Raw genomic sequence first — 12,148 nt, 5'->3', positions numbered from 1 at the left:
CCTCAAGCAAGAGAACTCTATTCCAAGACAATGGAAGACCACGGTACAGAGACTATGGTACTATCCAAGACTAGAGAACAATGGTTTGATTTTGGAGTGTCCTCCTAAAAGAGCTGCTTACCATAGCTAAAGAGTCTCTTCTACCCTTACCAAAAGGAAAGTAGCAGGAAACCGTCTTTAAGGTTAGGTCTCGATCTGAGGAGGCTTCATTTAACGATTTGTAAGGTGCCATACTAAGACTGTATGACCTTGATCACCCTCCAAGTTGGGGGTTTGAGTTCCTGAGGCGGGCAGGTCTGTTCAAAGCTCCTAATGGGACCTGGGAGTTCCCACAAGGTAAAGAATTCGATTCCCTTCAGTTTAAAAACCTGGCTCAAGGTGGGGCGATAGCCTTCCACTTCTCTGACTGAGAGAATCTTCTTTTTCTGTAGGAACAAAAGAAATTCCGCTATTAGGTGAATACTGGCTTTGAGTGAAGCAATATTCATCCTACAACAGCAATCGCAGAAAATTTACCACTTGGCCTGACAGACCGCTACAGAAGACTTACAGCTATATCCTGAAAGTTATTTTGGAATTGAAAAGCCTCTCTTTTGGAGTTGTTGGATAATCTCCCATCGTGAAGAAACAGGCAGTCAACTGTGCCAAGGATATTTCTTACACGTGGCTGACACAGTAAGGTTGGCCAAACAGGAAGTTCCTTTGGAACTTTGACTAGAAGATCCTAAAGGTCTAGTACCACTCTGCTTGAGGCCACCTTAGTACAAGTATTGTTACTCTTACATTTATGGACTCTCTTACTACTGTATGTTCAGAACCTGATGTATCAGGCAAAAATGGGGGAAAGGCCTATGATTCCATTCTGGGCCCAGAGAGGTATTTCTAATACGAGATGGCATAGCCTCCTTGCATGATGATGTAGATCACTACTGTGGAGTTGTTGCTCCTCATAATAACACAGTAATCAAGAATAGGTTGCTGAAGAAACCTGGTGATCTGTCTGAGACTTCCTCTAAGGCCCCTTTGGCAAGCATCCGAGACACTTCCACATACAGCAAGAGGTCTTCACGGGACCCTCTCGAATATGATGGGGTTGTTGGAGTCTGAGTCAGGGAAGGGTGATAGTCTACGAATGGGATACGATTCCTTAATAAAAGAACTTTTATTGTCCAGGGACTGTCCCAATGTCTTTGTAGGCATCCCCCTACTGGTGATAAGTTGGGGGACCTACCCTCCCTAGTGGTCCGTACGACGAAAGTTAAGGTTCACATCCTATTTCCTCATAGGTTGGTTGTTCTCTGCAGGTGGCTAGAGCCGATGCTGCTGCATCTGCTTAAAAGGAGAGGGCTTTTGGGGTTGTTGAGGAATAGGGATCTTGGATGCCAATGCTCTTTGCAGAAGAGGATTGGCTAGCTTTCTCATTTTCTCCATTGCTGCAGTAACTTCTGTTGGATGGAAAAGGGGGGGATGATCAATCGCATTAGAGTTTCACAAGTAAAGCGCGTCTCTGAGAGAAAGCTGTTTTGAGACTTGGTTAAGACAGCTTCTCGTCATTTCATGATGCCGGTCTCCCAAAGGGAAACTGTCTGATGCAAAAGGAATTACAAGGCTTTGGCTCCAGATCTGGACAATTACTCAAATTGTTTCTTAACACCCGGGTCTTTCGTTTCTTCTGTAATGGCAAAAAGAGACAGTGACCATGACCAGTAGTCAGGCCAGGAGCAGGCCTGAGTAGCTAACATGGCAGCTACCTCCATACTCGTACTTTGAGATGCCAGAAAAGTGGAGGGGACATTACCTAATTTGTCACTAGGGACACCAAGAATAAGAGTTGTAACCATCTGGGTCGATGAAGAGAGGGCTGGGGTCCGCCTCAGTATCGACGTAAAATTTCTCTGTCGAGATAATGCAGAGGATGTATTTTTCATGATCTATTAGACTGTAAAGAGTTCTCAACAAATGATACATGTTTATTGAACAAATCAAGTGGGTCACAATCTTCATTAGATAAGGACACATCAAACATGTGTTTAGTGTTATGTGATTCTGGAAAAATGTGGTCTACTGGTTACTTGGGCATGCAGATGGTCTCCAGGACCATCAAGCCATTTTATGAGGCTTATGCTCTTTAAAAAGTGAGACGTCTCTGATCCGAAGCCTGGAACTTCTTGAGGGGGTACATCAGCATTGCTGGTAGAAGCCTCAGAAGTAGGATCTGGAGAATTGTCAATGATGATTGTAGCCGAGGTAATAGGTGTAGATTCTTGTTCAGAAGTCACACGGCTAGGTTACTGTTCATGGATAACTGCAAATGTTTTCACTCTTTCAGAAATATCTTTATACCCTCAGCTTTGGTTAAGATGAAGAAAAGACATTACTGAACCTGATTGGAGAGAGCCTTGTTTGCTCCTCATAAAGGATTTTCTGTCTACATAGCACTAAGACTGAACAGCAGGGGACTGTCTGTCCAAGCTAGATGGATACCCGTGAAGAGAAAGATCTAGTAGGTGAATCCCACCTAGAACGTCTGTGACTATAAGCTGAATAATAAGGGAGAAAATTAGGTCTTCGTTTCTTGGTCGAAGGTTGATCTCTGATAGTCGTGGGAGGGCCAAGATCAATTGTATGGAAAGGAGATGGAAAATAAAATACAAATTACAGGTCAAGCTCAATAATATGTAAAAGGGGATATGAAATGAAAGATCAATTAGAGGGCAAGATCAATTGTATAAGAAAGGAAATGGAACATTAAATATCCATTCCATGAAAAGATCAATTATGGGGAAGGAGATGGAAAATGAAATACCAATTACTGGCCAAGATCAATTGTACGCAAAAGTAGATAGAATATGAAAGACCAATTAGAGGCCAAGATCAATTGTATGGAAAATGAAATACCAATTCAGGGTCAAGGGCAATTGTATGGGAAAGGAGATGGAGAATGAAAAGACCAATTACAAGCTAATATCAATTGTATGGAAAAGGAGATAGAATAAATAACCAATTACAAGCCAAGATTAACATAATAGGAAAGGAATGGAAATAAAAGACCAGTTACAGGGCAAGATCCATTGTATGAGAAAGGAGATGGAAAATGAAAGACGAATTACGGGATAGAATCAATTGTATGGGGAAGGATAAAGAAAATTTAAGACCAATTACACGACAAGATCAATTTTGTGGGGAAGGAGATGGAATGTGCAGGACCAATTACAATAAAAGATCAATTGTATGAAAAAAAAAAAAAGATAAAAATGAAAGAACAATAACAGGTCAAGATCAATTGTATGGGGAAGGATATGGTACATGAAAGACCAACTATTGACCAAGATTAATTGTATTGGAAAGGGATGAAAAATGACAGACCAATTATAGGACAAGATCAATTGTATGGGAAAGGAGGTAGAAAATGAAACACCCATTACAGGACACCAATATTATAGGATAGATGAGAAAAGAAATACCCATTATTGGCCAAGATTAATTGTATGGGAAAAAATATAGAACACGAAAGACCAATTATGGGCCAAAATCAATTTTATGGGTGAGGAGAGGAAAAACTAAACACCAATTACAGGCCAAGATCAATTGTATGGGAAAGGAGATGGAAAAAGAAAAAAAATTATTGGTCAAGATCAATTGCATGGGAAAGGAAATGGAAAGTGAAAGACCAATTACAGACCAAGATAAATTGTATGGGAAATGAGACGAAAAATGAAAGACCAATTACAGACTAAGATAAATTGTATGGAAAAGGAGATGGAAATGAAAGACCAATTACAGTCCAAGATTAATTGTATTGGAAAGGAGATGGAAAATGAAAGACCAATTACAGGCCAAGAACAACTGTATGGGAAAGGAGATGGAAAATGTAAGACCAATTACAGACCAAGATTAATTGTATTGGAAAGGAGATGGAAAATGAAAGACCAATTACAGGCCAAGAACAACTGTATGGGAAAGGAGATGGAAAATGTAAGACCAATTACAGACCAAGATTAATTGTATTGGAAAGGAGATGGAAAATGAAAGACCAATTACAGGCCAAGAACAAATGTATGGGAAAGGAGATGGAAAATGTAAGACCAATTACAGACCAAGATTAATTGTATTGGAAAGGAGATGGAAAATGAAAGACAAATTACAGTCCAAGAACAAATGTATGGGAAAGGAGATGGAAAATGTAAGACCAATTACAGACCAAGATTAATTGTATTGGAAAGGAGATGGAAAATGAAAGACCAATTACAGGCCAAGAACAAATGTATGGGAAAGGAGATGGAAAATGTAAGACCAATTACAGACCAAGATTAATTGTATTGGAAAGGAGATGGAAAATGAAAGACAAATTACAGTCCAAGAACAAATGTATGGGAAAGGAGATGGAAAATGTAAGACCAATTACAGACCAAGATTAATTGTATTGGAAAGGAGATGGAAAATGAAAGACCAATTACAGGCCAAGAACAAATGTATGGGAAAGGAGATGGAAAATGTAAGACCAATTACAGACCAAGATTAATTGTATTGGAAAGGAGATGGAAAATGAAAGACCAATTACAGTCCAAGAACAAATGTATGGGAAAGGAGATGGAAAATGTAAGACCAATTACAGACCAAGATTAATTGTATTGGAAAGGAGATGGAAAATGAAAGACCAATTACAGTCCAAGAACAAATGTATGGGAAAGGAGATGGAAAATGTAAGACCAATTACAGACCAAGATTAATTGTATTGGAAAGGAGATGGAAAATGAAAGACCAATTACAGGCCAAGAACAAATGTATGGGAAAGGAGATGGAAAATGTAAGACCAATTACAGACCAAGATTAATTGTATTGGAAAGGAGATGGAAAATGAAAGACAAATTACAGTCCAAGAACAAATGTATGGGAAAGGAGATGGAAAATGTAAGACCAATTACAGACCAAGATTAATTGTATTGGAAAGGAGATGGAAAATGAAAGACAAATTGCAGTCCAAGAACAAATGTATGGGAAAGGAGATGGAAAATGTAAGACCAATTACAGACCAAGATTAATTGTATTGGAAAGGAGATGGAAAATGAAAGACCAATTACAGGCCAAGAACAACTGTATGGGAAAGGAGATGGAAAATGTAAGACCAATTACAGACCAAGATTAATTGTATTGGAAAGGAGATGGAAAATGAAAGACCAATTACAGTCCAAGAACAAATGTATGGGAAAGGAGATGGAAAATGTAAGACCAATTACAGACCAAGATTAATTGTATTGGAAAGGAGATGGAAAATGAAAGACCAATTACAGTCCAAGAACAAATGTATGGGAAAGGAGATGGAAAATGTAAGACCAATTACAGACCAAGATTAATTGTATTGGAAAGGAGATGGAAAATGAAAGACAAATTACAGTCCAAGAACAAATGTATGGGAAAGGAGATGGAAAATGTAAGACCAATTACAGACCAAGATTAATTGTATTGGAAAGGAGATGGAAAATGAAAGACAAATTACAGTCCAAGAACAAATGTATGGGAAAGGAGATGGAAAATGTAAGACCAATTACAGACCAAGATTAATTGTATTGGAAAGGAGATGGAAAATGAATGACCAATTACAGGCCAAGAACAACTGTATGGGAAAGGAGATGGAAAATGAAAGAAAAATTACAGGCCAAGAACAACTGTATGGGAAAGGAGATGGAAAATGTAAGATCAATTACAGACCAAGATTAATTGTATTGGAAAGGAGATGGAAAATGAAAGACCAATTACAGTCCAAGAACAAATGTATGGGAAAGGAGATGGAAAATGTAAGACCAATTACAGACCAAGATTAATTGTATTGGAAAGGTGATGGAAAATGAATGACCAATTACAGACCAAGAACAAATGTATGGGAAAGGAGATGGAAAATGTAAGACCAATTACAGACCAAGATTAATTGTATTGGAAAGGAGATGGAAAATGAAAGACCAATTACAGTCCAAGAACAAATGTATGGGAAAGGAGATGGAAAATGTAAGACCAATTACAGACCAAGATTAATTGTATTGGAAAGGAGATGGAAAATGAAAGACAAATTACAGTCCAAGAACAAATGTATGGGAAAGGAGATGGAAAATGTAAGACCAATTACAGACCAAGATTAATTGTATTGGAAAGGAGATGGAAAATGAAAGACCAATTACAGGCCAAGAACAACTGTATGGGAAAGGAGATGGAAAATGAAAGAAAAATTACAGGCCAAGAACAACTGTATGGGAAAGGAGATGGAAAATGTAAGATCAATTACAGACCAAGATTAATTGTATTGGAAAGGAGATGGAAAATGAAAGATCAATTACAGTCCAAGAACAAATGTATGGGAAAGGAGATGGAAAATGTAAGACCAATTACAGACCAAGATTAATTGTATTGGAAAGGTGATGGAAAATGAAAGACCAATTACAGACCAAGAACAAATGTATGGGAAAGGAGATGGAAAATGTAAGACCAATTACAGACCAAGATTAATTGTATTGGAAAGGAGATGGAAAATGAAAGACAAATTACAGTCCAAGAACAAATGTATGAGGAGATGGAAAATGTAAGACCAATTACAGACCAAGATTAATTGTATTGGAAAGGAGATGGAAAATGAAAGACAAATTGCAGTCCAAGAACAAATGTATGGGAAAGGAGATGGAAAATGTAAGATCAATTACAGACCAAGATTAATTGTATTGGAAAGGAGATGGAAAATGAAAGACCAATTACAGGCCAAGAACAACAGTATGGGGAAGGAGATGGAAAATGTAAGACCAATTACAGACCAAGATTAATTGTATTGGAAAGGAGATGGAAAATGAAAGACAAATTACAGTCCAAGAACAAATGTATGGGAAAGGAGATGGAAAATGTAAGATCAATTACAGACCAAGATTAATTGTATTGGAAAGGAGATGGAAAATGAAAGACCAATTACAGTCCAAGAACAAATGTATGGGAAAGGAGATGGAAAATGTAAGACCAATTACAGACCAAGATTAATTGTATTGGAAAGGAGATGGAAAATGAAAGACAAATTGCAGTCCAAGAACAAATGTATGGGAAAGGAGATGGAAAATGTAAGATCAATTACAGACCAAGATTAATTGTATTGGAAAGGAGATGGAAAATGAAAGACCAATTACAGGCCAAGAACAACAGTATGGGGAAGGAGATGGAAAATGTAAGACCAATTACAGACCAAGATTAATTGTATTGGAAAGGAGATGGAAAATGAAAGACAAATTGCAGTCCAAGAACAAATGTATGGGAAAGGAGATGGAAAATGTAAGACCAATTACAGACCAAGATTAATTGTATTGGAAAGGAGATGGAAAATGAAAGACAAATTGCAGTCCAAGAACAAATGTATGGGAAAGGAGATGGAAAATGTAAGATCAATTACAGACCAAGATTAATTGTATTGGAAAGGAGATGGAAAATGAAAGACCAATTACAGGCCAAGAACAACAGTATGGGGAAGGAGATGGAAAATGTAAGACCAATTACAGACCAAGATTAATTGTATTGGAAAGGAGATGGAAAATGAAAGACAAATTGCAGTCCAAGAACAAATGTATGGGAAAGGAGATGGAAAATGTAAGATCAATTACAGACCAAGATTAATTGTATTGGAAAGGAGATGGAAAATGAAAGACCAATTACAGGCCAAGAACAACAGTATGGGGAAGGAGATGGAAAATGTAAGACCATTCGCAGGCTAAGATCAATTGTTTGGAAAGGAGGTGAAAAAAGAAAAAAAGATTTATTGATGATGATCAATTGTATGGGAAATTATATGGGAAATGAAAGCCAAATTACAAAGCTTTCTGAAAGGTGATGGAAAATTAGATACAGAAATTTCCGGTTAACATTAACTGTATGGAACAGATATAAAATGGGAGACAGAAATTATGGGCCAAGATCAACTATATGGAAGAGGTGAGGGAAAGAGAAAGACAGTATATGGAAAAAAGAAATAGTCTGTTGAAAAGAAAATACATCAATAGCAGATACAATTGCGTCACTTTAATAAATGTTAAAAACTGGATAAATCACTCTAAATAATTAAACCATCAAATCCTTCCAATCAGGATATTTTGAATAAATTCTTGCTGAAAAAATACTTTTAACTTTAAATGCAAGGAATTCAGGGTCATCGTAGACAACTTTCCCTTTTCCTATCTATATACACTAACAAAATGCCCTCCCTTCCAGAGATACTTATTAACTATTGTTCTGCTGGTTCTGATTTTCGTAAGGCTTAGTATTCCCCAATGACCAGTTACTACTTGTCACAACCAGATATTCGGCGACACATAACAAGAATGAAAATGCAGGCAGTGACGAACTTACTATGTAATGGACAGTATAAGGTCACTTCGGAAACCAGTTATGAAGAAAGCCAAGGGAGGCTCCGCCTCAGTTATTTTCCTGCAGGCAAAAGACGAGGATGTTGTACGAGATGATTCGGCCTATCGCAAACCCGTAAGTTTTTAATGTTAATTATCCTATTATCTGTACTCATCAGTAGAGATCTCATTTTATCGTTAGGTAATCCTTTCGAAATTTGCCTTCAGAAATGTTACTGTTATCTGGTCATATTTTCCATTTTGTTTAAATTGTGCAGAATATTGTGAGGTGCTGTAACTGATGAGCCATTTGCTTTTCAGGCTCTTCCCATTTCAACCTAGTGCTTACGACTTGAACTAGAACATTTGACTTTTGATGTACAGTACATGCGTTATTCTGAGACTGTTAACTCTTCTTGGATGACATGGTGTTTCTTTTATTAGAGAACACTATTTTTACGAAAAGAATGAAAGTTCTCGTACTCCAAATAATCATTCGATTTATAAATTCAGCATTTGATCATCGATGTTCGTTCATCCAACTCCTCCCTTCAGTAATTTTTCATCGCACGCTACCAATCCATGGCTCCCCTATTGGAGCTTGTCTTATTAATTCTCATTATTTTCATCGTCTTCTAAAATTACCATAGACTTAGTTGACTATTTATTTTTCGGGCTTCTAACATTAAATACAGACAAACTTCCGAAAATTTTACATCTAATGATAATAAACACACACACATTTATATATATATATATATATATATATATATATATATATATATATATATATATATCACAAACACACACACACATATATATATATATATCACAAACACACACACATATATATATATATATATATATATATATATATATATATATATATATATATATATATATATATACATATATATATTATATATATGTATATATATACAGTATATATATATATATATATATATATATATATATATATATATATATATATACTGTATATATATATATATATATATATATATATATATATATATATATATATGATAACTTTATTCTCATAATTTCGAATTCGTTCTACCAAAGGATCTAAGAAGCACAATCCTTTTTGATAACTACTTCTGACCTCCCAAGGATTCAGATCTTTGCGCCAATAGAGAGAAAAGTAAACACAGACTTGGTCTTATTGTAGATCCCGAGACAGAGTGAATCTTATATTAGTAAGTATTTTGGGCTTACCGGATTTATATATATATATATATATATATATATATATATATATATATATATATATATATATATATATATATACATTCACACACATATATATATACATATGTATACATTATCATATTATGGTCTGTGGTCTAGGAACCAAAATATAATATATATATTACAGCAGGCAAGCTACACAACCTCTCGAGTTCCAAACTCACCAGATTGTTTTTACATTAAATCAGTTATACTTGAAAACATTAAAACCCTAGCTCTGAGACGATTATATAACTCCCAAACAGCAATATATAAAAACACTGAACATCTAAAGGTCTCTTAAGTACTCAAAACGAAATTGAATAATTATTCTCAAGAATTATTTAAAACCGCCTCTTACTTCGATTCTTTAACAGGGGTATGAGCGAAACTGAAATAAACACTGGTGATTGGAATAATACACTCTTTACAAAAAATAAAATAAATAAATATATTCTGTATAAATTACAATACTTTGAAAGAATTTACATAAAAAAATAAACCACTCGAAATATTAAGTCTGAAAAAAAACTTAGATTAAGACAAATATGTTACACTCTGAAAATTATATAATCACTTGACTCGAAATATTAAATCTGAAAAAACCTTGGACTAAGGCAAAAGATATAATTACAATCTAATGCTTAAACTCTTAAAGAACTTACATAAAGTAACTGATATACTAACTTCACGTATTTTAATAAATCTCACTGGGCCAGTTACAGAGATTTACACAATTCCAACACTCACCACAACACAATAAATCTAAAATCACCTTTAACTTCTTTTGTAACGTTTCATCACATTACACACAATATATGTCGTAATTAAACTTAATCACTTTGGAGAGGACACACTATAGGCACTTGGAAAGAGAGAGAGGGATTAACTTTGGCTCTTTCACAGGACGACTATTTCTCTTCTGCTTATATATGAATTAGCTACTTCCAGAATATTCTAATAGATCATTCTTGTGGCTTGGGGCCGGCCCCTAGCGATGCCAGATTTACCAACTAGCACATATCGAACAGGAGAATCAACCTCGCTGTACGGCAATTGTCTCTCAGCTGGCTACGCCCACCTTTGTCTTCAAAATAAAGAAAGATAAAATCTAACGCTGGGGTTTTCAAGAACTTTCCAAAACACGAGGCAAATAGAAGAATTGCATATTTTCTTACAAACATGCCGCAAGACCGCATAAAAATATAAAAAAAAATTTACATAAGCACTTGTTCATATCTCGTATGGATCATATAACATTCTTAAACAGTTTACATACGACTTCGTAACAAAATACGTGAAATAAAAAATTAATTCTTAAAAATAATATAAATTTACGTATATTGACTTGAATGAAAGATACAATGAAATTATCGATGAAAGTCTTATGTAATTTACATAACAAATTTATATCTACATGAGAGGAACTCATCTTAAGAGTTGGCTATTCACCTCACATACACAAATCAAATATATAAAAGAAATAAATGAATAAATTATTTATTCTACACGAGACCAGTTTCGTAAGATATATATATATATATATATATATATATATATATATATATATATATATATATATATATATATATATATATATATATATATATATATGTATGTATGTATGTATATATGTGTATATATATGTATATATATATATATATGTGTGTGTGTGTGTGCGTGTGTGTGTGCACGCACGCGTGACTGTGATAGTGTATAGAAAATAGAAATCACGATATGCAATGCGTGATGGGCATGAAATATGGATTATAGCTCCGAGGGGAAACGTGAAAAGTCTATATTCTTATTAGGGACATAAACGGACTAACAATCAGAATAAATATACAAGAATGACGTATTTATACATGCAAATAGGATCGCTATACTGTCTGTTTCTTGATGATTCCAGAAAAGATAATACAGGATTACTGGTAAACAGCCCATGGCCAAAGTTTATATTGTGACCTTGGCTACAAGCAGTTAAGATGGATTCGTCAATATTTATTTAGGTAAAGTCATTAATATGGATTATTGTCCTTATCTTTGACCAAACAATTCTGACTTAATTCTAGCCAGTACCTACTTTTCCCCTAAGACCAGTGGAAGATTAAGGCATTATTCACAGATCTCCCAGAGACGGCCATCTTATGATGATTCGTTCTAACAGAAATGCCTTTAGATGTTTGGTCGACATAAGACAAGTTCCATTACGAACAATGAATTTCCTGAGCTATCCTTAATCAACATTTTTGACAATGTACGACTATATCTGAATAATACTCTTACATATAGATTTTTGTAAAGGGGTATGAAATCTAGGGAAACATTCGTGCCTTCTTTTTTTTTAACTGGACACTATAAAGCTCTATTCATACAGTTTTCAGATGAAATCATTTAGGATAGTCTTTCGTAGCTATAATAAATGCACACAAATACTGTGTGAGTGTGAGTGTGTGTGTATGTATATATATATATATATATATATATATATATATATATATATATATATATATATATATATATATATATATATATAT

At 34.9% G+C, this 12,148-nt stretch overlaps 3 protein-coding genes across 3 annotated transcripts in view; 2 read left to right on the top strand and 1 right to left on the bottom strand.

Annotated features, from left to right (window-relative positions):
* LOC137656292 (centromere protein V-like) overlaps positions 1–12,148 on the bottom strand; it is a 131,901-nt gene that overhangs the window by 119,409 nt on the left and 344 nt on the right. The window lies entirely within an intron of this gene.
* LOC137639148 (golgin subfamily A member 6-like protein 7) lies at positions 3,715–5,822 on the top strand. The gene is made up of 5 exons (XM_068371455.1): positions 3,715–3,975; positions 4,200–4,391; positions 4,616–4,807; positions 4,952–5,119; positions 5,448–5,822. The coding sequence occupies exons 1-5, from the start codon at positions 3,715–3,717 to the stop codon at positions 5,820–5,822; spliced, it is 1,188 nt and encodes a 395-aa protein (XP_068227556.1).
* LOC137639138 (golgin subfamily A member 6-like protein 7) lies at positions 6,047–7,638 on the top strand. The gene is made up of 4 exons (XM_068371448.1): positions 6,047–6,367; positions 6,692–6,883; positions 7,108–7,299; positions 7,444–7,638. Exons 1-4 carry the CDS (start codon positions 6,047–6,049, stop codon positions 7,636–7,638), a joined length of 900 nt encoding a protein of 299 aa, XP_068227549.1.

Source organism: Palaemon carinicauda, chromosome 1 (assembly GCF_036898095.1).
Source record: "Palaemon carinicauda isolate YSFRI2023 chromosome 1, ASM3689809v2, whole genome shotgun sequence".
Lineage (NCBI taxonomy): Eukaryota > Metazoa > Arthropoda > Malacostraca > Decapoda > Palaemonidae > Palaemon > Palaemon carinicauda.
This window is presented reverse-complemented; position numbering and strand designations above follow the sequence as displayed.

Bases quoted from the DNA above. Each gene is read 5' to 3' on its own strand.
- LOC137639148 (XM_068371455.1), top strand. From the start codon at position 3,715: ATGAAAGACCAATTACAGACTAAGATAAATTGTATGGAAAAGGAGATG. The intron at 4,392-4,615 runs GTAAGACCAATT...GACCAATTACAG, and splicing joins TGGGAAAGGAGATGGAAAAT to ACCAAGATTAATTGTATTGG. The intron at 4,808-4,951 runs GTAAGACCAATT...TGTATTGGAAAG, and splicing joins TGGGAAAGGAGATGGAAAAT to GAGATGGAAAATGAAAGACA.
- LOC137639138 (XM_068371448.1), top strand. From the start codon at position 6,047: ATGGAAAATGAAAGACAAATTACAGTCCAAGAACAAATGTATGGGAAA. The intron at 6,884-7,107 runs GTAAGATCAATT...GATCAATTACAG, and splicing joins TGGGAAAGGAGATGGAAAAT to ACCAAGATTAATTGTATTGG. The intron at 7,300-7,443 runs GTAAGACCAATT...TGTATTGGAAAG, and splicing joins TGGGAAAGGAGATGGAAAAT to GAGATGGAAAATGAAAGACC.